General features: G+C 36.4%; 1 protein-coding gene and 1 long non-coding RNA gene across 17 annotated transcripts in view; one reads left to right on the top strand and one right to left on the bottom strand.

The window, feature by feature from the left end:
- The window catches only part of LOC110830929 (uncharacterized), a 45972-nt gene extending 21112 nt beyond the window's left edge, over positions 1-24860 (bottom strand). For 12 of the 14 annotated variants that reach the window (XR_015536356.1, XR_015536371.1, XR_015536368.1 and 9 more), the window contains exon 1: positions 18198-18338. This is a non-coding gene — a long non-coding RNA (uncharacterized LOC110830929). Of the gene's footprint in view, positions 1-18197; positions 23081-23584; positions 23900-24316 lie in introns of those variants that run through there. The other 2 variants (XR_015536360.1, XR_015536361.1) reach the window with 2 other exon arrangements.
- qua (villin like protein quail) overlaps positions 1-27632 on the top strand; it is a 37491-nt gene that overhangs the window by 3652 nt on the left and 6207 nt on the right. For 2 of the 3 annotated variants that reach the window (XM_022066256.2, XM_022066249.2), the window contains exons 2-10: positions 15062-15160; positions 17131-17244; positions 18214-18410; positions 18814-19036; positions 21033-21314; positions 22887-23127; positions 23614-23864; positions 24872-25055; positions 27445-27530. In XM_022066256.2, the coding sequence (XP_021921948.1) occupies positions 15086-15160; positions 17131-17244; positions 18214-18410; positions 18814-19036; positions 21033-21314; positions 22887-23127; positions 23614-23864; positions 24872-25055; positions 27445-27530 (1653 nt within the window). In that variant the 5' untranslated portion in view covers positions 15062-15085. Of the gene's footprint in view, positions 1-7214; positions 7311-15061; positions 15161-17130; positions 17245-18213; positions 18411-18813; positions 19037-21032; positions 21315-22886; positions 23128-23613; positions 23865-24871; positions 25056-27444; positions 27531-27632 lie in introns of those variants that run through there. The other variant, XM_022066264.2, reaches the window with a different exon arrangement.

Here is a 27632-nt window from a genome sequence, read left to right as displayed (position 1 = left end):
AAATGAGAAATAAATTTGCAATTCTGGTCGGAACACATAAAGGGAGGATAACATTAAAATGAGTCTTAATGAAACGAAGGTGTGGATTAGATTCAAACTACACATGATAGGCGGGTTTTTGTAAACACTGTGATGAAAGTTACTATCAAATACATTTTCTCAAGGAAGATTCTCTACCGTGGAGTTATTTAAGATAGTTGTATGAGATCTGAGTTTCTCACAACAATGAAGACGTTGATATTGGTCTTTTGGGTGTAATTACTTATGCTGGTAGTCTATGGTAACTATGTATTGTACACGTCCACATGGCGTTACTTCGACAATTAGTTATCTCCATACCGGTCGATAACGGTTATGCCCCCCCCCCCAACTTGCATTTATTACATTCAACCTGTGTACGTCGTGTGATGTGATAGAGAGATCCAAATACGACAGTAAACTGTGTATGATTTAGCTCACTGTTTGCTTTCTTGTAACGCCGACATTACTAGAAAACTAAGGGAGAAGAATATTGTATAACTATACCAAACAAAACCCCTTCTTGTATTTTGAGGGCATAAGTTAGCTATGCGAGTTAATAACACCTTGGACTTACACAAACAAATGTACTTTTCCAGCCTAACTTCTTATAAATAAATTTTTAACGCAAAATAAATTTTGTGACCACGATTATGGACATTTGAGTTTCTTTTTATAAAGAATCTCATGCGTGGCCAATGAGGATAGTTGCGGAAACATGGGTGGTATTTCAAAATGCATCGCTGTACGTTATTATATTGTCTCGGTTACCGATCCGACATTGCTAAATTGGTTTTGCGAAATTAGAATCATGCGGAACAAGCGAATGCCGTGAAGAGCTTTCATCAGTGACCATGGCCGCAAAAGTGTCATTCATCTTTATATGTTGGCAACACTGGAAAATCGATTTGGATCAAAATTTAATTGACCTGACAGGGTATAGTATAGTTCGGTGGTGAACACGAGGGTCAATTTAACCATCTCAAAACCCTGTTCAGTCCGCGTTAAATAACAATAACATCAGTTATTTCTAACGTTACATTTCAATTAACAAAGCATTAAATATAGGAATTTTTACATTAATTCAATATACATTAATATGAGAATGGCTATGAACTGAAAGACCTAATATAAAGTAACAACTAAAGATATTGGCATACGTAGTTTTTACATTTTATTTTTATTAATAACATACCAAAACTGTTATTGACGTACAGGTTTTGAAGGAAGTTCCTTGGCAACACAATATTAAATGGCGGCACTGCAAACATGTCGAGGAAACTGAAATAATAGAAACTGCTTCACTCCTCCTAGTAGGCTACCGACGTCAAAAATGAGTAGGCATTCATGGCGCGTTATATTTGTAATTTCCCACCATCAATATTATTAACATGTCACCAGCAACAGTGAGAATTCATTTTAAGGGAACCAATAAAGGGCACCAATAAATGTAAACTATGTAACATTAGTTGAGGTTTCTTTTGTTTTATACACAATTTAAAAAGTGTGCGAACATGGCACTTGCACGAAATATAGGACCTTGTGGTTTGATTGCAATAATGAATAGCCTAATTGGAAACAGGCAAGTGATATATATTTTATGCAGATGGATCACATCTGCACTTTGTACAAAAGTTCTTTTCATGTCAACAGTTAAAACGTATCCTGTGGTTCTAAATATATCGACTGTGCGGAACTTTGGGAATTCATCTGGCAGGTTTAATGTAGTTAGAAACTTACTAGGGCAAATTAAGCACAACATGGATCACTGAATTGGAAAATGATTAATTTATGATTCCTGCTAGTCTCGCCAAAAACACTGAAACATTCAAAGGAAAGTTGGGTTATAAACAGTCTAATAATTTGATATGAAACGACATGACTTGTTGTGCAAAGCTGGGGCGGAAACCAGGTTACGAAATCACCATCCATTCAGTTCACGACAGTTGCTGCTAGAAGGTTTCTGTCAAGGACGAATGAATTGCTGATTTTTTCCGGATGCAGTAGTTTCACCTGGTCCCACGGGCTCACACAGGGTTGCCAACGTCTAACTGTTTAAAGCTGATAATCTAAACGCATTTGAGCCCGTTAATAGCCCTGTTCCACAGAGATATTTCACCTCGAAGATTTCCGTCTTCTGGGTTGTTGCGCTGTGTAGTCTAGTCGATGTTTACCAACGTTTCAGAGGTCATACTGCCTCCGTCATCAGGGCGATGAGTATGAAGATTTCTGTCTTCTGGGTTGTTGCGCTGTGTAGTCTGGTCGATGTTAACCAACGTTTCAGAGGTCATACTGCCTCCGTCATCAGGGCGCCCTGATAATGGAGGCAGTATGACCTCCGAAACGTTGGTAAACATCGACCAGACTACACAGCGCAACAACCCAGAAGACGGAAATCTTCATACTCACCGCTGTGAAAACCTCAAATCTTACATATTTTACCTCATCGCAACAACAGTCTAAACGTGTATTGCACGTGTGTAACACGCGACCCCATTAATTGTAACTGATAAGTGGTCTCATATCGAAATTTTCGCAACTTCTGGCTACTGGGGGGGGGGGCGAAAGGGGTGTATCGAGAGCTGTCCCGGGTCAAGGCGACAGAAGCGTAAAGCTGATCATTCATCTTCATTAATTACGACGTTAAAAAATACATGAAGCTGTACTTCCAATACCGCATAAGTCAACATGGCGTGGTGCTTAATCAAGCAAAGACACCAAACATTTAGCTTATTTCCTTGGGATACATTTTAATATTATCCGCAATAATTATATCATAGCATAATTGTTATAAAATTTCGGGACACAGGAAGTCTTCGAGATGGTGGTGGACATTTTCATTCTTCTGTAAAGCTGTTCCGTTAGTTTTTTAGTTCCTACCAGCAAATAAACACTAAAAATAAGGCATTTGTTTTGATAAATTGATGTCACCGAACTTTAAATGTGCGAGAAATTTATGAGTGAAGTAAGTAACGCCATAATATTCTCCTCGTTCTTTTTAACAAAATTATACCAAACAACATGCCGATAAGCTGGTGAATTAGGAGTGTAAATTGAAATGCAAATTTTTGCTCGCGCGCTCCCCGTGGAAGTTTAGCCCACAAAAATCAATCAATCGACATGTTGTTTGGTGTCATTTTGCTCTGTAAAATAAGTCGAATAACATGGAATTAATTATTTCACTAATTTACTTGAAAAATAACAACAATTTTTAATTTTAAAAGGCTGTAGGTTCGCCATTGAAATAGAACAATTCTGTATGTCCTGTTATTATCTAATGTAGTCCCACAAGGCGTTAATAAGAGTTTATCAAAATGTGACGTATGGAAATAATCAATTTAATTATTTTGGCACACTTTAAGTAAAACTCTGGAAAAGAAAATGTGATTAAGCTGGTGCATAATGGTATATATAAACCGATTTTACTTCAAAAATTTATCAAAAATACATTTAGGGTAATATCTATCTTTTTAATTCTTCTGGGAGGAGTTCAACCCTCCCGTAAACAGCTATTCTATATCCCTGCATACAAAATAAGGAAAACAAATTAACAGCGTGAACAAGATACACAAAATGACATGATAATCATAGAATGTGGGAGGTATATTCATTTTGAAATTCGTCGCGAGATAAGTTCTGAATCTGACGTCGTCTTTTAAGAAACTGTTTCAGAAAATTGTTGCCTTAATGCAATAAAGTACAAATATGGGCAAACAACTTTGTGTGTGGGTTACGTGACAGTTGTTGGAAATGACGATTCTGCAAGTCATGAAAAACGCATTTTACACCAACGAGTGAATCACTTGAATAAAATACAAACAACAACTAAATCTTGAAACACAAACAAAATCTTCACCTATCTCATACTGTGGACTCAACTACACGACTTGAACTGCTGTACAAAAATGAATACTGAGACAAAGTTCTTTTTTTCAGCATGACGTGGCAAAGACTACCTCCGCGACCCTTATGGGTAGCTCGTTACGATTCGATCGCGCGTCAAGTATTAGTTTTCCCACATCGATACAGAACTACAGTTATCTAAATTCCCGCATCATGCAACAAATGCGATAATCTAAACGACGATAATAGCCCACGAACAAATAATTAACGATAAGACACTTAACAATATATTAATGTGTACTTGGAAGAATGCGATGATGCACAAACAGGAGAACGCCGCTGATATCAGCCACTGTAATGCACCTCGCTGTTTTCTAAGCAATAATTGGAAACCGAGAAGAAATGTTAATAATTTGTGGTGTGGGACCAGATACTAATTTGTAGAGGTTTGCGAAATAGGAGGTTAATTTCCTGAAAGAAATATAATATAATTAAAGTTTTAATGTGCCTGGAGAATGGATTGCAGTGAAGTTCGGTAAGATTAAGAAACGTAGCGGTTACAATTTTCGGGACAGATTTTTAAAAATGAGTAAAACAACTGTTTATAAAAATGAAGATGAGGCGTTATTTTTAACAAATTTCATTCTACGAACGAGATCTATCGATCACGTACGAAAACTGTTTATGCTTTAAACATCTTTGGAGACTACCTGTTAAGTCAGTAAATCAGTAATAATTCATCAGACTTCTCCCAACATGCGTGGCTGTCTATTTGCAGCTTTGACCACCGAAAATTATACAGAGCGAAAATATGTAACCGAATAAGGCATAAACTTCAAAGTTCCACGCTACTTTTTGCATTCAGAAAGGAAAGGGCAGATTACAGAACACAGCACGCAACGAGACAGACACGAGTTTACTTAACAATAGCGTGACATTTCTATCTCTTATCCATAGTTTAAAATCAACGATAACTCAATTCTTTCAGCAATATAATGCGAGATATCATAAACCCTTGAACGTACTGAAGAAAGTTCAATTTATAGCAGAAGTGCCCGATGTTACAGAGGAACGTGATACTTCAGTGCCTAGAATTTGTTAGTAAAATTTTTGTGAGTTTTGACCCCGAAATCATAACGCCCCTTATCTCCTGAAACAATGTTAAAATGTGTACCGTAGAACTTCAAATATGAATCTTACTAGTTGATACAGCACTCACCACGAGGAAGGAATGCGGATTAAAGTTATTCGAGAATTCTTTTCTTTTCAGACTGTAATAAAGTTGAAGTTAATAGGACATTGGAAAAATTACATGAAAAAAATTCAACTGACGTGTTGTTCACCTGGACTAAGTGAATGTTATACGTCAATGAAACAAGAAATATAGAACAGGATGTAGTACAGAAACTTCGTGGTAAGAGGTCAATTAGTAGAACAAGGTTTCTGTGGCAATTAGGTTGGTTGGCTGCTTGCTGAAGATGTTCCAATTTATAGACCCATTCACTCGGGCGCTAGATGAGAAGCGAACCCATAGGAGCTGGGGAAAAGATGGGAAGAAGAGGAAACAGAAAGGAAGGTAAAAGAAGGAAATGGAAGGAATAGAAAGAAGATTCGGAGAAAGAAAGCACAGAAAAAGATCACATGATAATTAAACCAAAACAGACTCCACCACCCTAGACATAAATTTCGTTAGGATCGTATTAAAACGCAGGTTAAATAGGGTTCAACTCACCTCATCTGTGCCAATAGCTAGCGTCTCTGTTAGTCTAAGTAACAAATTGTAGCTTACCTTATAAATAAATACAAGTTTATAGAATTACCATGTCTGTGTGTCTGTGGCCTGACCTAACCTAACTTATAAACTAATTAACAAATTTTCATAAAATCTGGCACAAATATCGGTGTCTTCAGAGATCGCTCCACGTCTGTACCCTTCAATTTCCTATCCTGAATCCGACATGGCAACCGTACCAACTTCTTAAGTAGGATCTACATTAGTGGCTCATAATGCAGGTTTCTAGAACTTTGTATGTCAACATATTCTAATAAAATGCGACTATCTTTGCAATAATTGTATGGTAGGTCAAAATGACTACTACCCTTTATCTATATTTCGATTTTCGTTTGATATCGATAACTAATAAGACTAACTATGAGGACATTTTGTATCTGAACTTTAATACGTTAAAATTTACAAATATGGCCGGGCACGAAGTTTTCGGTATTATTTACACATGACAACTTTGTGATAATGGGAACCGATACTGTGAAAATTATATGCAGAATTAATCACGAAAGTGCCGGAATCCAGCGGGGAATATTTTGTTGTGCGTCTTCATCCCTTATCCTCTCCCTTACTTTAATTTAAGCCAAAATCGTTCGTAAATTTATCTCCTTTATCTACATCTAAAAGTTTCCTAACGGTAGCCGCACTTGTTAAATGGAACATTCTGCTATCTGGCATCATTACTGAGAAACTTTGTCAGTCATACATAACACACACAATCACAAACAGTATTCCATTATAGATTCAAACAGCGTTCGCTACACATAAGCTATTTCAACATACGAAGTTTTACGACATAGCTAAGTCGTTTCGAGAGTTTCCTGCTTCTGGATGGTAAAACCTCAAAGTACAGAATGTTCCACTTAAAACGCAACCATAACTTATACACATGAACCCCTTCAAGCATTAAAAGACTACACAAAATTGCAATCAACACTGAATTCTCGCAACAATATATAATTGTTGCATCTGATGAAGTATTTTAAATTGGTATGACAGTTGTTTCAGCTGTTTTGTCGCTCATAAGCACGTGTCACAGACAAACACTTCTTGTATATCGTTGTCTTATTCGTTACTTCCTTGTCAGGATACGCACTGCTAAATTCATCACGAAAAGCAGCAAACGATTTCTATGCAAAACTATGTTTGAGAATGAAGACAGTTTTTCTGTTGAATTCACCATTTTTGCATTTGCGCAGCTTTTGTGCATCTGTCGTGAGCAGCGACCTAGCAACAAGGGTGACCTCCAGTATCATGGGAGAGTCTATTATACGTGGATGGACCTGCGTTTAAATTCACTGTTGTACCATAGTACCTGATTATTGGTTTTCATTTTCAATGGTAAACCCTGTATCTATAGACTTATACGTTTGTGTAGATGTGACCTAATAAAGATTTATTCGAAGTTTCTACGACAATTCTCGCGTATAACACAGGTAAAATACGATTTATAATCGTAAAATATTAGAAATGAAATTCTTAAATATGAATTAATGAGAATTGACACAGTAATCTACTCGTCGTATCTCGAATAAATCGTTAGATAGCACAGGGTTAGATTAGATAATGCAACACGTCAATAAGATGTAGACACTCAAACTAGCCATTTCATTTCGAGGGCGGGAGGTACGTCCAGCAGTAATTACTTCGGTCATCACAACAGGTAATAAATACTTCACTGCGTGACATTCAATTTTGTCTGGACTCTGGTAGGAAAACTGAATAAAACGAATATCTACTGAGCAACGCAATCTCGTGCTAGTAAGAAGCTTCAACTCTAACATCATTAATATTTATCGTATATCACACTCTCGCAAAGGTATCTGTGATTTTAATGAACCTTTGGGTTCAACCACAAAGGAAGAGGGATTTAACTGTCTGAGCAAATATAAGCTTTCAAAGAAAGATACTGTGTCAAAGAGATATTATGGTATATGGTGTGAAGCTTTCACGGCGGCTTTCATTAATAAAGTCTTCTCGGGCCATCATCCGTGTTAGTTGGTGATCAATCGCCGACGTTTCGAGGATCATCTGCCGACAGTCAACAGCCTTGAAAATGAGGACACAGATGGTCCTCGAATCGTCGGCGATTGATCGCCAACTAGCTGATAGCCCGAGAAGACTTTATTAAAGATATTACGGTGTTCACTAAGGGTGACTGAGTAATACTAAGATAAATGTGTGAAGATAGCCCGTAAATGAGATTCGTTTGGCACGTCTGAATGATATGTCTAGATATTGTAGTACCAAATTAGACTATTTCATGGCGGCAGCCGGAAGAGATTTAATTTGGTATAAATGACGCGATATGCAACTTCAGTGCTGAGCTATCAAGTTCTCAAATTCCTATTCAAGCACATTTAATTTCTTTGAAAAATAATTTATGGGCTGTTAATATTTTGAACAGCAAAATCGCGTGTAAGATATTTCCGTTATCAGAATAACTGCCACATCTTCAGACTGCCCTGAGCGCTAGAGTTTTGACACATATTATTAAGATGCAGTATGACGAGATTATGAAAAATCACTGCTTTCATTCTATTAATATTGATGTTAATATCCGATCGTCAATAAAAATGATTGCATATTTTAACATAAAGAAATACGAAATGTCTTCATATACAGGCGAACCCCAACTTACGAGCATAATTTGTTCATTGAAATGTGTTTGTAAGTTGAATTTATTTATTGTTTTCCATAAGATATATTGTTAAATTTGTTAATGTGTTAACTTTATGCAAAGATAGTAAAAATGCATAATTCCAAAAGAATTAATTTATTCTAGGAAATGTTTATTGTATAAGTAAATAATTTAAAAATAATTAAATGTATTCTAAAAAGAGTATTGTTAATACATACTGCGCAGAACTGGGCCCCGGATCATCAGATCCAATGAGGTTAGAGTTCTTCTCTACTTTCGACAGTGAAATTTTTTTGTTTGTCTTTTAAAGTTGTTGCAAATGTAGAACGTTTGACGTCATAAACACGACCAATTGAAGCAAGTGATTCGTCGTTTTCAGATCACTTAATTACGTCGAATTTAGTTTCTATTGTAATCAGCCGACGCTTTTACCACGATCACTACATTTACGCTTGTTTTCCATATTTCAGGGGTAATAAAAAATAGAACGGCATATGTAAACGCGCACATAATTAACGTGTGGAATATGTTCAGCAACTAAAGAATATTCAATACGGCACAGAACGGGGAATTACCGGACTAAATAAACAATTTCCGTCGCGCAACATAAAATGTTCGTAAGCGCGGGGTTTGGTGTTCGTTAAATGAATCGGGAGTCGCAATTTGTTATTCCGTGCAATGTTCGTAAATAAGAATTGTTCGTTTCTTCAAAGTTCGTAAGTAGAGGTTTTCGTGTACAATAAAGGTTCTAGATTTTGTCATTTCGAAAGTTGTTTTGCTCACGCATTCATACATTTGAGGCATGAAAACAAATTAATATATCCCGGTAACTTTTCATTTAGACCCCGATACCAAATTTAACCAAATCTCATTCAGTAATTTCGAAGATGAAATATTTGAACAGACAAACATTATCTCGCCATTGTGCCTTAATTTCATTCAGTTGTTGGAAAGAAACCTTAAGAAGCATACCCTCATATTCCTTTCTGATATTATGACACAGCTATAATAAAAACACGATTCTTGGCAATTTAAACCGTTATACACGACGGCCATAATATATTCACCACATCATAAATAGACAATACAAAACACACAATACAACAGATATTATGTAGTAGTTAGCTGAGTTTGCAAGAACCGGTGGAAAAGTATAATTGAGCACAACTTGTAACCTGAAAAATTCCGAAGCGGTAGTCTTTCGCGCCATGTTGTTTTCCAGAATCTGGGACGTTACAGAACCAACCTATGGTTGAAATATGCCTCATATTATCTTTACCATGTCTTTCTGTCCCCATGCAATAACTCTAGAACCGCTGGAAGGAATTTCATTAAATTTAACATCGTGACTTTTACCAAAATTTGTCGAGACATTCAATTTTGGTTAAAATACGATGGTACTAATGGACACTTTACACAAAGATCAAAATGCATTTTACTTGCGAAAGCAACTGAAGGTGGAACCAGCGAATAAAACTGAAAAATAAATCCCGCAAGTACCAGTATTTGTACAACAAATACATTCTTGGGTAAATAAATGAAATTGGACATAAATACATTGTATTTTAAAACATTATGAAACTTTAAGTCTCTTTATAAAATGTTGTAAACACTTCTTGTAATTGCCAGTCGAGTTCGACTTGTCTGACTGCGGATTTTCGTGGTTTCCCTCAGTCTCTACTAATAAATTCTGGCAAGGTTCTTATAATAATTTATATATTTATACCTATTGCCCAATCACCACTCATAATCATCAATTTAAATGCCATCTAAGAGCCAAAGCGTAAGAAATAACATAAAGAGACCAAGAAAGCTTCAACTAGACAGAGCAAATAATACTATTACTAGTACTATTACAACGAATTTCACTTGTAACTTACATAACACACAAACTTCTGTCGGTAAAACTAGTGTGGATGGGGGGGGAGATGACTTGAGTTTTGTTCTCCGAGGGCGACTTTTTAAAGTTCTCATATTTGAATGAATTTACATTGAGTTCCACAATTATCCTATAGAAATTCATAAATGCATGACTTTGTTTCACTAAAGAAATTCGGAAAGACGATAAAAACAATTCATTTATATACGAGCTAAATTGGCAGCCCAAAGGCAAACAAGACATTAAGCGTGAGTTAAAGAAATAAAAATAAGAGGCGAAACAAACACACAAAATTCTAAATTAGCGCAATGTACATCACTCAGATGATAATTATTCCAACGACACAAATCAAAGTTGTGAATAAGAGGTGCAATGGGAGAAATATATACATTTATATTGAACAGAATTAATATTTAATTAATTACAAAATATCGAAGTTATTACAAAATATGGGTGATAGAAACAACTGTCAGAGACTTTGCTGTGTTCATTGTTGGCGATTAAAATTAAAATATTCATTCTGCTAGATACGCACCAGATGTATTCGATGTATCTAAGTCCCTGAAGACGACATTAACAGCTGGTGCGTATCTAGCAGAATGAATATTTTAATTTTAATCGCCAACAATGAACACAGCAAAGTCTCTGAAATACTGAGCAGGTCTTCGGAATAAAAGTTTCCAAAAGGGAAGGACAGAATTTAAAACCAATGTTAACTTTAAGAAGAAACAGTGCATCAAGGTGATACTTTCATGTAAGGCACATAGTTTTAAATACTCTAAAGCGTCAGTATAACTGTAATGGGCATATAGTAGAAAACGGCTATAACAAAGGGCTGAAAACTTCTGCTGGATGCGTTCCAGAGAACTCGAAACAACAGAGGCGTATCCAAAGCTTTGATCTAAGGTAAAATATAATAAATACAGGCAGTGAAAGGAAGAAGGGCTAGCAAGACCCAACGACAAAATACACTGAGAAAATATATAGTCAACACGATTATGTAAGTAAAGTTCAGAATCAATAAACACTCACAGGTCTCTAATGGAGTCTGTTCGGGTTATAGAGAACTGTTAAGGTTTATAATCCAAGGTCAATATATTAATTTTTCTTGAGTAGGAAATTACACTGGTCTTACTAATGTTGAGTTTCAAGAAGTTGGCAGTGCACTATTCTTGTATAGAAACAGTGAAAGACTGATACATTGTAATCGTTAGATTTAATGGCAAGGAAGGTTTTGACATCATCAGTATAAAGAAGACATTAATTATGTTGATCATAATGAATATGTTGAAAAACAGAGGCCCCAAAACAGATCCCTGTGCGATTAAAGAGTTACGGAAATAATGATGATGATGATGATGATGATGACAATAATAATAATAATAATAATAATAATCCGAAAGACGATGGCATAAAATAAAATTATATAATACATGTGGCACTTGCTAAAAACAATATGGATCCCGGAAATAGCTGCTGCCCTATGCACCTTAGGGACAAAGTCTGTCTTGGGTACATCGAAGTACATACCACATAAAGTGGTGAAGAGATGGGATGATGATGATAATAATAATAATAATAATGGCTAATTTTGCAGGGCAAAATGTTTTAACATTTAGATCAATTGGATAATTCAGTCCACGTCAGTAAATATAGATTTGCAAGGACAATTTTAATATTATCCTCCCAGTCAAGTTATATCTTTTTGATGGGTTTTCTTAACAAAGTTTTGTTCATTTTCTTGTTTTCCTTGCGTGCCAAACTCATACACTCCAGACTCTCAAATATGATGGTCGGGTTCATCATAAATGATTCCCTTCTCCCCTGACGCAATTTACAGCCCTCGTTCTAGGCGTCCTTGGAACACTTTCCACGAGTGTACAAGAAGTTTCTTGAAGTAATTAGGAGTTCCCACGTCGGGAAGACAAGGCCTCCATTCAGCATTATAGTGAGTGAGACAGTTACTCGGTGTTACCAGGGCGTCGTGGAAGCTTTGCTGTCGATTTGAACTTATTTGTAGTGACTGGCCGATCAACTGAATATCTGTACCTGTTTTTTTAAATTACTGGCGCTTAATTTGTGGCCCGAAATCTGTACGTAGTGCCTTGCGTCCTCAACATGGATATTTATAGCGTGTGACGAAAATGTTCTGGAACATTTGATGGATCCAGTCCATTTACGATAACAATGTAATACAATGTTGTGTTGCGTTCCTGAGTAGGTTATCGAAATGGTAGCTTGTAAAACTTTTACTTGGTTCGAATCGCGGACGGGGAATCGGATATTGCGAATATTGATTTTTGTGGTTTTCCTTAGTCCTCCCATGCAAATGCCAGGACAGTTCGTGTTTGCCACGATTACTTTTACATCCGTTCTAAACCCACCCCTATTTACTACTTATGCCATTCAAAGCAAATAATCTCTGCAGTTGAATCAACGTCGCTAAATAAATGAAGAATCAATAATGTTATATATTACACTTTAAGAAACGGCATAATGACAAACTTAAAAATTTATACTTCTCCCCCAGTATTGTAAGGGTGATTAAGTCGAGAAGAATGAGATGGACGGGACATGTAACACGCATGGATATGGCAAGAGGTGTGCTCCAGCCTGAGGGGAAGAGACCTCTGGGGAGACCTAGGCGTAGATGGGAGGATAATGTCAGACAGGATCTATGGGAGATAGGAGTCGAAGGAGACTTGATTTTGTTGGCCCAGGACAGGGTCCGGTGGAGGGCTTTGGTTAATTCGGTGATGAACCTTCGGGTTCGGTAAGCCATCTAGTTAGTTACGTAGTTATTATACTTTAAGAAACACAAACTATTTTTTTCTGAAAACTAGTAAGGGAAGAGACTTCTTGCAAGACCTAGGCATAAAATGGAGTATAATATTAAAATGTATGTTACAGAAACAAGATCTGAATGTCAACTGCATACGACCGTTTCAGAAAGGATCTACTGAGGAGATCATGTGAAGATAGTTTTGAGCCTTTGGCTTTTACTTGGCCTGTCAAATGACTATGGCAATTTAATTTTTCTGGCCCAAGATAGGGACCAGTGGAGGGCTTTGATTAATTTGCTGATGAACCTTTGCATTCCCTAAACCATCTAGTTAGTTACTCAAATGACTGTTAGTTTCTCTAAGAAGACCATATAACACAGAGCTATATTACAATTCTAATGAGATATGAGTATTAAATTGTTCCTGTAGTTGATCAACTAGCTATATCCATATCTGATTCTGAGGTTAGAGAATAATGACATGAGAACAGGAGTCGAGATCAGGGCGGACGTGCTCATATGCAAGTACAGGCCTACATGCATCCTTCAGTATCCCAGAAGACAGTCTCCATAACTTTGCCAGCCATAGATATAGTTCTGGTATTTATCCTTTTATGATGCCATTTCATAATCTGCTATTTGTTTCTAAGTCAAAATGGTGGAAACAACTGAACAGCTTACATCACCAGTCATGATGCTAAACATGAAGCAATTGCCCTCAACACTATGTTTTTAAAGTTACTGTGATAATACAACCATGCTTGTCTTTTGTGTCCATCCATAAGTAAGCGGGCAAACGAAACGGAACAAACTTTCCAACATCGCAGGCACAATCATCTCCTGTACTGTCCTGTGTCAAGAGCTGATCTGCAATTCCCTTCATCACTGCTCTTCAGTCTTTGATGGTCATATAAATGTTCTGCTTGTTGCAATTAGTTGTGGTGATTCCCAGATACAGTACGGCTAATTAGAAGTGTCCATCGTTCTATTTTTAAGTGTTTCACACACCGTACACTGCTGGCATCCATGCAGGTATGTCTATACACATGATGAAGGCATCCATAAATGTCTGCAGCTATGCCGCTCTCCTTTATAAGAAATTCAGTCAGTCCATATTACAGAACAAATGACTGACAGTCATTTTAACACTGGTGATGCACAGATCAGACCTGTTTTCATATTGGAGAAGATAGATGTCACTACCAATGATTTACATTCATTTTTCTCTCATAAGCACAGAATCTCATTAGTTTATCAATTCTGTACATTAATTTCTTACAAAGCTCCTAATATTCTAGACTTCATCACTAGATTGAGGGTGGGTGGTCAGATATATACTTAGAAGAAATAATTTCAAATGCCAAACAAATATGAATGTGGGCCAGCAGCCCTGGAGTCACTATGGACATTGTGGTGACGTGAGAAATCCGATGGAGTACAAATATGTGCAAAATACATGTCTCGTGATCATTTTTACACATCAAATCTGCTGTTAAAAAGTTGCACCCATCATTGCACAGAGGCAGAGATTATTGTTTATTTCATTAAATACTCAGCATATCTAGAAATATTATGAATAAAAGTTGTGCAACTTACCAAGATCTATATTTTTCCATGTAATATTTTTTGTACGATGAGCGATTTTTGAGAAATATGATACTTTCACTTTGGGCTACAAGCAAAGTAGGGATTATAGTTTCCTAGTATGCACAAAAATTAAAACCATCTTAAATCCCAAATTCCATATTTTATCAAAATCCACTGAACAAGTTCAGAGACTAAACATACACACAGACAAATATGGTCTCCCATTATTTATTCCCTTTATGTGAGTAGGGTCTACAGACAGGCTCTTGTGAACACACTAATAAACGTACGAGTTCCATAAAAGATATGGAAGCTGACTAGTTAAGTAACTATCATATTCTCAAAACAGACCTACACAGTATACTTAGTTTAACAAAAACACATAATCTGGTATAATTACTCAATCACTCACTAACAAATCTCTCAATTTTTGTGCTTTGAGAGTAAATCAGTAAAACCAGGACTGTCAAAGGAAACAGAGATGGATGTGAACTATTCGTAAACTGGGATGTACTTATTTTTCAGGTGTTACGGAGAGTAGAAAGTCTAATGACTACCATTGTGGATCCAGCCTTCAAGGCTATACCAAAGAACAGCACTGCTTTCCTTATATGGAGGATAGAGGTAAGTGATTCAGTCCCTGTATGGACAGCAACTCCATAATACTAGAGGGAGGGAGAAAGGAGATAACTAAATAAAACAAAAATTATAAATGTGAAACAGAATTATAATATAAAAACTGTTGATCAATTATCTGTAAACACAAGAAAGTTCAAGTGCCACTACTTGAGAATGACAGAAACAAACTGAAACAATATTCATAAAGAAATTAAAAGCATCTTAAAGTAAAGAGAAATGGAGAATATTATACAATAAAGAGCTTCATAATCTGTAAGTTTCACCTTATATTGTTGTGATAATTAAACACAGACAAGATGGGTGTGGCATGCAGCATGCATAGGGTAAACAAATAGAATTTTGATCAGGAAACATTTTAGAAAGTTAAAATTTGGAATATCTGAAACAGGGACTGGAAGAGAGCATTGAAATGGATCTAAGGGAAATGGGATGCAGAAATGTGGGTTTCTTTTCAGTGGCTAACAAAAGGACTGGTGGTGATCTGTTTTAGAATTTTTAAATCCTTGAGTCCTAATTATACAGAGCTAGTTAGCGATATACTGTACTGAATTACGCTCCAGGGTAGCTCAGTATAGTGTCCAACTATTGAATGAATGACTGGGGTTTCATCCCCAATAGCCACTGCATCAAACATTCCTATCATAGTGGGTACCAGGGGTCCTTTCCCCAGGGATAAAGCATGGCCAATGTGTGATGCTGACCACTGCCCCATCTAGTGCTGAGATCAAGAATGAGTAGAAGCCATACTTCCTCTCCTCTGGCATGGAATGTAGTGGGACAGCTTTTCTTTACTGTACCGAATTATTAACACTGACAACTAATTTTAACAAATGTGTGCAATGTTACTTGAGATATCTGTAAGAATTAATGTGTTATCCCTTTTCTTACGTAACTAGGTAACATAGAGATAACTCTGATAAACTAGTGAAAGGAAACACATACAATAGGCATTGATAAAACCCATATTAATCTCATACTGATAAACTATCAATAAGATTGGCACAGAAACTAATCAAGGCAGCAACATGAAATACAGCCTGGATGTTATTATCCTCATTATGCTTAAACCAGTAGTTTCCAAATTGTTGGCCATGAAAATTTTGGGATAACCTGAAATAGTTCAAGGAGAGCCAACTTTGAAAGTTATGAAATTTTCATCAGAAATATTTCTTAGTTTTGTATTTAATTATTAGACTAATTAAAGAAGTTTTACCTTAATATAATCATTATTCATTAACACATTCCTAACAACAATTCAGTGTTATTTTATCAGTATACTTTCAAAAGCTAAATATTTTAAAATGTCATTAATCTGATTGTCCTGCTGTTTCTTACATGATTAATTTGTAACATATTTCTCAAAAATTTCAGAGTGCATAAAATAATGTAACTAATGTAAATTTTAGATTTTTTTCTCAAATGAGATAAACCTTAAAATGTTCTGTACATGGCCAGGTAATTATGTATCCCTGACTGCCAGAGTGGCTTAACATTATCATTTTATAGATTGCTGTCTTCTGGGTTATTGCGCCATGTAGTCTGGTGGAAATGTATCAGACTACATGGCGCAATAACCCAGAGGACAGCAATCTTCAGACTCACCACTGTGAAAACCTGAAATCCTACTCATCATTTTAAGTTTCATTTTTATATGGTTCATCAACATAAAATTTATTGAAAATCTATTCACTGACACATTATTTCCTGACATTCATGTTTTCAACTTATCTCCCATTAAGAACATTAGCAATGGTGATATTAAGTGACTCCACAGAAGGTTATATGTCCCCAGACTGTACAAACCCTGTAAGATTTGAGGTTCTCATGGCACTGATTATAAAGATGGCTGTCTTCTGAGTTGTAGTGCTATGCAGTCTGGTAAACTTCTACCAGACTATATGGCACAACAATTCAGAAGACAGCCATATTTTTACAAACTCTGCCATCTGTTACAGAACTTGCAAGTAGTGCCTGTTCCAAAGGATCAGTATGGCAGCTTCTATGAGGGCGATTCCTACATTGTCTATGCTGCATCCGAGTATGGGAAACCTGCTTCAGCAGATTCCAGGGTAAGTTGCAGTGCTAATGCAGTTAAAATACATCAACTTTAGGATGTTGTTAGTTTCTTAATATGCTTAGAGTTAACTCAAATGCAGGGATATATATATTAAACAACAAATATAATTCAAAACGTTAACAATTGTCTTTCGTGGCAGTGAAAATGTTGATTGTGCTATTCTGAATTGTGCTATCTTGCAAACTTGTAGGTGGCCACCAACATTTCAAAGGAACATACTGCCTCCATTTATTTCAGCCTTGAAGATGGAAGAATGTGTTCCTCCCAAACACTAATACCTACCTACAGTCCACAAAGTATCAGAACCCAGAAAACCATTAAATTATAACCTAACATGATTTTTGATAATGATACAACTGTAGTTATTATATTGCCATAGCAGTTTCCTGGATTAAATAGTAGCATTTCCTCTACACCACACGAAAGGATGCATTGCCACAACTAGGTCCTCTGTAATTATACAGTGGAAATTTGTTCCTCAACACCATATATAATGGCTGCAGATTCATGACTGTGTTGAATTAGGTAATGGCATCTGCTCCCCATCATATGTGATGGTTAACCACCATGACTGTCACCACAGCCTCATTCATAACAACATGACACACACTGTGAAAGTAAGATTGGAACTCAGGTAGAAGGGGGTTTGCACTGAGGAACTCTCAGATACACAAATAACTGACAAATATTCTAGGTAGAATTCTAGACCTTTTCATGTGGGAGTTGCATACAGAACCCTCTAAATCAGCGTTTCTCAACCTACATTGGCTCGCACACCACTGGTGATACGCAAGATAATGCGAACTAAGTAAGAAAATCAAATAAGTTTGTCCCTGAACACATTTGGTTAGTGGTACATTTAATGTTGTTAAATTAGAATTAGTGGTATGCCAGTGAAAAAGGTTGAGAACGGACATGTTATGATAATTTTGGTTGTAATCTGACCTGTATTCTGGTATAGCCTGTCCAGATACATGGAACACCTGAAGTCCACATCCACTTCTGGCTGGGTAAGGAAGCGACCACTGATGAGGCAGGCATAGCAGCATACAAAACAGTGGAGCTAGACGACTACCTGGGGGGTTCTCCCATTCAACACCGTGAGTCACAGGGCAATGAGTCGGCTCGGTTCAAGGGGTACTTCAAGGCAGGCATGAGGTACAGGCTCTTAGAAATGCACCAAAAACATTATAGGTCTACTGCTAATCAACTAAGTAGGCCAAACATTCTGAAACATAAAGAATATTAACCAATTAATTTCTTAACTATTCAGTTATCTATATTTCTCACCATTAATCAGGCCCTTCAAAATAATTATTTCATAGTACATTGAAGTCTGTAATAAATTTTGAAATATGCACATACATTAACACACATACTCACAGAAACAAAATATATTAATGTATATTTATACACATTTTCTATTAACCTTTCTTTTTTAAATGCAAAATAACTTCAGGAAATTAAAGCTACAGGTCACACACGTATTCTAATTCTAAGTGAGACTTATGAGTGTATTCAAACAACTGACTGTCATATGTTTCTGTATCTTGGTTGGCAGGCTGTTGAAGGGAGGTGCAGCATCAGGCTTCAACCATGTCACTGATACATTTGAACCCCGCCTTTTCCACATTAAGGGCAGACGTTCACCAGCTGTCACTCAACATCCAATCAGTTGGGAATATTTCAACAGTGGTGATGTGTTCATTATTGACACAAGGGAAATTGTGTTTGTATGGGTGGGCAAGTCTGCTAACAACATGGAAAAGCTGCAGGCTACCAAGGTTAGAACTAGAAGCAAGCATATGGATTACAATTTGCTGTTGTTCTTCTTAAATAGTTCTAGATTAAAGAATTCTGCACTTTCCATGTCTTGTGCTCATACCTTTGTCCGAAGTTAACAAAAAATTGTGTTCGGCTGGGTCTATGCTGACAGAACTGATATGACAAAATCTGCTTTTCATTATATTGCTGTTGGGATAAAATTGTCAAGCTTTTCAGTGTTATGTATAGTTTATTTTGTGACCCAAACTTCTTTTCCCCACTCCACACCCTTTAATGAACCATGGCTTGCTCCCCACTACATGGCATCCCACTTCTCTCACACTGAACCTTCATCTTTTTTTCCTTCCTTTTATTGTCTTTCTATTCTACTTTCTCACTGCCTTTTCCTATGTCCTTCCCAATCTTGTGTGCACTTTGCTGTGGATATTCTTTATTCTTCCATCCCAGTTCCCTCTGAATCCACCTTCCCCTTTTGCTTCTTCCTTTTATCACCTTATCATTTTAACTTCTAATGTTTTTCAACACCTCTTTTCCCAAACCATGTGGCTGTCCCTCACTGGTTAGCACCTCACTCCTCTGTGTGCCCAGTCACATCGCTCACCTCCTACCCAACCCTCTTGCCAGACTTGCATAAAGGCTCCTCTACCTTCCAACAAACATTCACCCTGAAGACAGCAACTTTAGCACCTGCTGAAACTTCAGAGTACATTCAACTGTATATGTGGTTTATCCATGAAAGCTGAAGATATGCAATTTTAACACATTTTATATGTAGGAGATATGTTGCATATTTATTACTCATATGAGACTCTATTCCTGAAAGAATAACAAAATTTATATGATCATATGAAGTATATGTAACAGTTACATATAAACAATTTTAAAATATGATAATACAGTAGAGCACCAATTATCCTTGATAACTGGGAGAAGCATGGGCCTGGATAATTGAAAAACATGGTTATGCAAATTATATTTTATCAGAATTATCAACCTTATAAGCAAAATAATAACTTATACATGTTTCTGCATGGAAACAAACATATTCACATTGCAAGACATATACAAAAAATACTAAACATTCTTTCTTGAAGTCAGTTTGTCAGAAAGTCTGCAATTTTGTTACATATTACAGAGAATCTGAGACCATGGATAATCCACACCACAGATAAATGGGTCTTGGATAATTGGAACTCTATACAGTAACATTTTCTGGAGCCAAGAAATGGGGAATTTTATTACTCTAACTTTTCTAGTGTTTGTCAAAAAAATCGTGAATTGGCTGTGTTGTCATTAACCAAAAATGTATTTAGCTTAAACATTTTAACAATATTTTCATTAGACTTTCTTCCCCTTAAACTCCTGAATTATGTCAACAACACCAACTTTTATCATACCAGCCTTAAATCTCTACCACAGACATTCATGGCCCAATTAAACTGCATTTAATTAATAAAAGTGCAATTCAGCATGCAGCTACGGGACACAAAAGGCGTTTTAGAAATACAGTTTAAACTTTTACATGGATGCATTGTGGTGATACAAGTTAATTCTTACACATGATTTTCTTTCTGTTGTGAAATTTCTCCTAAAAACTGAACCAAGCAGACTGGCATAGTGGTAACACTGTAGAATTTTACTAGGGAGATATCCAATTCAGATCTCAACAGGCTATCAGCTATCCTGACATGTTTTAATGGTTTTCCTCAATCATTTACATAAATGTTGGAATTGTATCTACAAATAGGCTATAACAACCTCCTTCTAAGCCCTTATGTACTTACTGTTCATGATCACCTTCCCATCTCACAGTCATATCTTTATTAAGCACAGCAGTGAAAGGGTTAGAATATGCCACATATAATTCCATGTTATTCTTCCCAATATAAAAGGCACTTTCATCCTGTTCTAATTTATTTGATGATACATGAACTTTGCAGTTGACAGAAATTATCATGATACAAGACTGGCTAACCTTAAAAACTGTGATGGCAGGTGGCAACAAAACTGCGTGATGAGCACAATGCCAGCTCCATCGTATTTGTGGACGACGGGAAGGAGAAGTCATTGCCTGTCTGTGAGAGGACAGTGTTCAATGCTCACCTGGGCCTGAGTAATCACACAGTCAAGTCTGCAGAAGAAGCTGGCGCTGATGATGTTCAGGAGGAAGTCAAACGAGCAACGCTTACTCTGTACCATTGCAGTGATGAGGATGGCACCTACAAGGTCACAGAGGTCAAATCTGGCCCCCTAGAACAGAGTGATCTGAGGTCAGAGGTAGGTCCTGATCTTGATCTAGTATTTTCACTTATAATGAATGTCTTACAGTTTCAGCTATAACTATAAACTAAAAGTTATGTGAATTAGATGTTCTAATGTTTGACTACATAAATTTCAAGTACTGAACAATCATAATTTTTGCTACGTCCAAAAAATAAGAAATGTTTCATATAACATTTTATGAACACTTTCATAAACTGTCACTGTATATCAGTTCAAATCCCAATTAAACAATGGTGTCAGCCGCTCAGATTGTACAGTGTAGATAGGACAATTAATGAATAATTGGTAAGTATGTGGAAGAAAGTGGCTGTGACATAATTTAATGTACTATCCTAGCATTTACATTGAGGAACTGAAAATATACATGAAACCACTCAGTCAGAACAGCTGGTCTCTGAGCCAAGATTTGAACCAGAGACCTCCAAAAACTTAAGCAGGAGTCCTAAACACTTGACTGTGATGTTCAGTAACTATCATGAAATAAAAACATATCTTCAAAAGTAATGCTGTCTATTTAAAAATTTAATATTATTCCATCCCTATATGCCTAGGTATCCCAATTGGTCTCTTCACTTTAGATTCTCTGATTAAAATGTTGATGTATGTCTCAACACTATGCAAGCTACATGGCACTGCTTCTTGGTCACCCTAGTTGAATCTGGCGAAGAGTACAAATTATGACGTTTCTCATTATTTTAAATTTGTCAAGCTTCATTTTTCTTCCTCATTTTTAGGTAAAAATATTCAACTGAGTATCCCACCCAACTTTGCAGCCAAGTGGTTAGCAATTCTGCTTTGTTTCTGGGAGGTCTCTAGTTCAAATCTTGACCTAGAAACAAGATATCCTGACAGGTTTTTTGTGGTTTTCCTTACTCCATCCAGGTTAATGTTGGGATAGTACCTTAACTGATGCCATGACTGCTTCCTTCCTCATCCTTTCCAATCCATTATTCACTAATCATAACACCATTAACATTATATAATGTGAGCTACTGAATAAGTCATTAAATAAATCACAAATTCATTATATAAATAAATGCAACATCCTTTTACCAAACACTCTCAATCTATCTTCTTCCCTTAGGGTCAGAAACAGAGTTCTTTATTCATACAAAATGAATCATAGGGGTTAATTTTCAAAATACCACAAACAGGAGTCAACCTTTTCTAGGACCAGTGTCATTGAATCTACCAGATCAAAAAGTAGTGGACTAGTAAATGATGTTGAGACATGCGTGATACATGGCTAAATGTCATCAAATGTTGCTTCATACTTTGGAGGTTCTGGGTTCTTATCTTTAAACAAAGACTGATTATTCAGAGAGTTTGTTCTTGTTGTTGTTTTTTTGTTGTTTTTTTCCCTCTCCTGCAAATGACTGTATGGTATCTCGAAGTATGCTATAATGCCTTCCTTTCACTTCCACTCAAACTCACCCTGCTGTTTAGTGATATATTAGCACATGCAGTTGGTAAAACATAACTAAATAAACTAAGAAGCAATAAGACATAAATTTATACACTGATATTCCTGGAAAATGCAATGAAATACCTTTCTTCTCTTGCCAGGATTCCTTCATTATTGACAATGGTCCTGAAGGCATATGGGTGTGGGTAGGTCGCAAAGCATCATCTAAGGAACGGGTTGAAGCAATGCGTAATGCTCAGGGTTATGTGACCAAGAAGGGCTATCCAAGCAACACATTAGTCACAAGAGTGGTGGATGGAGGTGAGCCCATTGAGTTCAAAGTGCTGTTCACATCCTGGAAGGAATACAACCAGACATCTGGCATAGGAAAACAAAACAATGGTAAGTCTCTGGGAAATTCTTTGTACCATGGATGCCTAAACAGTGGTGATAAACTGAATATGAAAATAATACAATTGTAAAAAAATTCACTCAATGATTACAGACATATTGATTGAATTCTTGACCTATATTCATCTACAAGCTAATAGCACTCGTTCTTTCAAGCATCTATTCATTACCCAGTAAACAACATTGCATGAGTCTGACCTATTCCCCAACAAAAATACATTTACTGTGGTTAGCTTCGTTCTGTAACACATGTATATCAAGGTTAATGAGGTATGTAAATCTGCAATATCATTTGGAAAACCATTTGGGCATTAAAAATTGTCTCTTAGTTCATCCTCCCTTATACATAAAATATGACATTTTGGTTAGTCCTCATGCAATGATTATTATAAAATGAAGAAATACAAAAACTGCTCAGTGGTTTGAATAATCAGTATCTGATAACTACCACTACAAAGTTTGATGACAATGTTTCAGTTGGTAAGATTGCCACCACTATCAACAACAAGTTTGATGCAGCCACCTTGCATGACAAACCAAAGTTTGCTGCTGAATCACAGCTTGTAGATGATGGTACAGGAGAGCGCACCGTGTGGCGTGTTGAGAATTTCGAGCTGGTCCCTGTGCCTGACAATCTAAAGGGTGTGTTCTTTGCCGGGGACTGCTATGTGGTGAAGTACACATATCTTGCTGGAGGCATAGAGAAGCACCTCATCTACTACTGGCTCGTAAGTTATCTCATGTCCCATGGGCTGCAAGCCATCTGCATCACACAAATACAACATGTCATGTTTTATAGAATTTTAACTGCCTGCATAGGATAGTGTTAGTGTTGTTCTCAACTCTTAAATTTGCATATTTTGATTTGCATACTGGTATTTCTATAGCATAAAGTTAAGAAGTACAAAGATGGGGGAGGAGGTCTCCAGTTGCATCATGTTTATAATGAATTACATGAAGACCAATCAGCTTCTGACTATAGTATGAAGAAATAAAGCAAAGATCCTGCAGCTTCACTAGCCATGTCTTTGAATACAGCAATATTACGAGCAAAAGAGTTGTCATATATTATACTAATAATATTTTGGACAATGTCAACTGTCTGATGTGCATTTGATACACTTCGCAGTCACAAATCTTTAGAGAACCTTCACTTATACATACAAACATGCATACATACATTTGTGTAATAAAAAGATGAAGTTGTCCCTGTTCCTAATTACCTTGCCGGTCTGTCTTCTTCATACATCTTTAAATGTAAACCACTCTGGGTACTCGTTTTATTGCGCTTCGCAGATATTGCTGTTTTTAAAAATTGAAGGTCTGTGGCAACCCTGCGTCAAGCAAGTCTATTGGCGCCATTTTTCCAACAGCATGTGTTCACTTCGTGTCTCTGTGTCACATTTTGGTATTTCTCGCATTGTTTTTTAGACATAATGCTATTGCACACTTAATAGATTACAGTATAGTGTAAACATAACTTATATATGCACTGGGAAACCAAGAAATTCGTGTGATTCGCTTTATTGCGATATTCCTGGAAAGTAGAGGTTATAATGTACGGGCATCATCCAAAATTAAAAGCACTTAACAAAGATAAACTGCTAGTACAAAGTGTCATCACTATCCATTAAATTATTTAGCAGCCCTTAATGTGTTGAGGAACTGTTGCCAAATTATTGACAGTTACATGAAGTATTACTGTAGAACGTCTTGCATGTTTCGTTGCCTTCAGGGACAAAAATCATCCCAAGATGAGCAGGGAACCGCTGCACTCAAGACGGTGGAGCTGGATGATCAGCTGGGCGGTGCAGCAGTGCAGGTGCGTGTGGTGCAGGGCAAGGAACCAGCACACTTTCTTACCATCTTCAATGGCAGGATGATCATTCTGCAAGGTGGCAAGGCATCTTCATTCGATGGTAAATACATCATCATTCAAGTACTTCAATGATCATGAACTTTACATTAGTGAGAATAAGATGGAAGTTGGTCCTTGACTTACTCTTCACCTAGGAGAATGTTGTGCTATTATTATTTTTTTATTCATGGGCCATGCTTTGATGTAAAAATGGGTCACAGAGCCTCATGAGAAAAATTCTGTTATTTAAAAACTCTTGTGTGGTGTGAGGTTTTCTTTGCAGTGAAAATTTGAAGTGGTCTTCTAGGTTATGATGCGATATAAATGATTACCAACATTTTGGACGATTTTATTGCCTACATTTTCTGTTCAGCACAAATATGGAAGTGCCAAGATCCACAGAAATGTTGGTAACCATCTACAAGACTACACTGATATGACACAGAAGACAACAATCTAGATTAAAAACTGTTAAGTCGCTGCCAGTTATTTGCACTGACTAAGCATCTTCATGATTATATCAGGAGGAATAAAAATATGATTGATTAATAATTAATTCAGGCAATATTCTAAATTCTGACTAATGTTCTGAAGTTGTTATGACATTAAAACGAATCTCAAGTGGTCCTCATTCACCTTTCTTTTATATACAGGAGTACAGTAATTGCATTTACTGGAGACTTCAAAACTTGCACTTATATCAGAATCTCAGATTTATTTATTCAGTTTTGTGATTACAATCCTTTTTGCATAATATGTATAAGAAGGTATGTATATGAAAGTAATAATAAACTATAAGGACTGAGAAAGAATAGCAAGGGCAGCTACCAAAATACTCCATTTTTAAACTTCTGAAGTAGGAATATATAAAATATGAAATTCTTACAGTAGTAATATTTTTATTGTGGACTTCTGTGTTGTAACACCATGTTGTCTTATAGGTGTTTGCTAGTGTTTTGGAAGATTTTTGATAACTGCCTACAAGACAACATGGCATCACAACCGAGATCAGTTCTGAAATTGATTTGCAGCTTTTAAAGTTGACACTGGCATATTACTTGCACAAGTTGTAGCCTTTCACCAACATTAAAAGAATTCAGGTTTGCCTAGTACAATACCATCACCTACTGGAAAAACAGAAACAACAGGAAAAATGTGGGGGTATGAGTATGTTACAATTAACAGTATGATTTCCTTCTACAATAGTTATCAATAAGTAAATTAAATAAATAAAGTTACACTGTAACCAGCATTATCTCAAACAGCAACTAGCGAAAGACTGAGGGTTACATAACGTCATAAATCGAATGCCATTACCTGCACACTGCCTGAAATGAACCCTCTGCCCTGTGTATCCCAGTAAACCATACAGTGGGTCACAATCATTTCCATGGCAGAATAGATCATAACAAAGTTCCACACTGTAGTTACCAGTAGGATCTCCCATGTGATCATACTTCTTGATAGCAGACTTTGTAGTCTGCCTTTGGATAGATGCTTGGATAATAACATAAGAAAGTAATTAATTTTCTGTAATCACAATTTTCACAATTGTTGCAAAGAATGAGATATTTATAAATTAACTTCCTATTCAATCGATAGTTGACAAATACTCCATAGTAAAGGTAAAGTTTAGCCACTGCCTAAGCACCTTACTATGGAGAAATGGAGGCAGAGATCAATACATTTTATACCTTGGCATTAGATGAAATTTAGTCATCAGCTTCATTCTTTACCCTATAGTACAAATTGGGTATTAAAATGGGTGGTTCTTAGAGCCAATCTGGACAGGCTGGTGGAGAGAATCATGCCACCCAAGAATTGAATCCCATTCACCTAGCAATTAGGTGATCTGGCTGACTGTGCTTCAGAGTAACATACTGTTAAAATGTTAACCCCAAGCCAGCAGCTGTCCTACAGGGGATTAAATCCTCTTCCCATAGTGTAATAAATGTTTAGTTTTCCCATTATGTATTTTCTACATGTTAACTTACTGTATCTGTCTTCAACTGCTTATATTTTAAACACTTTATTCTCATACACCCTGAACGTATGTTTTTCTGTGATAGTGAGAGACCAAGTTTCACACTCATAAAACAATGGATAAAATTATAATTCTGGCCTTTAAAATCTTTATTTTTTCTTCTGTTTCTTATGGGGGTAGGAGCTGAAACATTCTTAATTGTATTTTGTGGTATAACTAAAATTTAAGAAATAAAAATATTCAGGGAAGACCTATAAATCATACAACTATATAAAACCAAGGTTTCAACATAACACATCAGGATGCTACACTGCAGACCACATACAAACACTTCTCCTGTCAGTTCATTTCAAAATTTTACACTTGAGTGTGGGACATGAGTTACTTAAGATACGGAATTCACTGAAGTTATTTCTATCTAACATACTAACATGCATATTATGATTCAGACATATTTTAATTGTAGGTGAAGGAGCTAAGGACACTGGAATTCCAAAGGACTTCTTGCTGCAGGTGCGAGGAAATGACAGTCATAACACCAGAGCAACCCAGGTGAGGCAATATTGCAATAATATTTTTTCCATATGCCGTATTTTAGATTTTAGTAGCAACATGGATTGTGATCAGAGCTTGAATGAATGGCCACCTGAGAAT

The sequence above is a fragment of the Zootermopsis nevadensis genome, unplaced genomic scaffold (genome assembly GCF_977971745.1).
Source record: "Zootermopsis nevadensis isolate Lab colony 2312 unplaced genomic scaffold, Znev_1.0 Znev_ptg000022l, whole genome shotgun sequence".
Classification (NCBI taxonomy): Eukaryota; Metazoa; Arthropoda; class Insecta; order Blattodea; family Termopsidae; genus Zootermopsis; species Zootermopsis nevadensis.
This window is presented reverse-complemented; position numbering and strand designations above follow the sequence as displayed.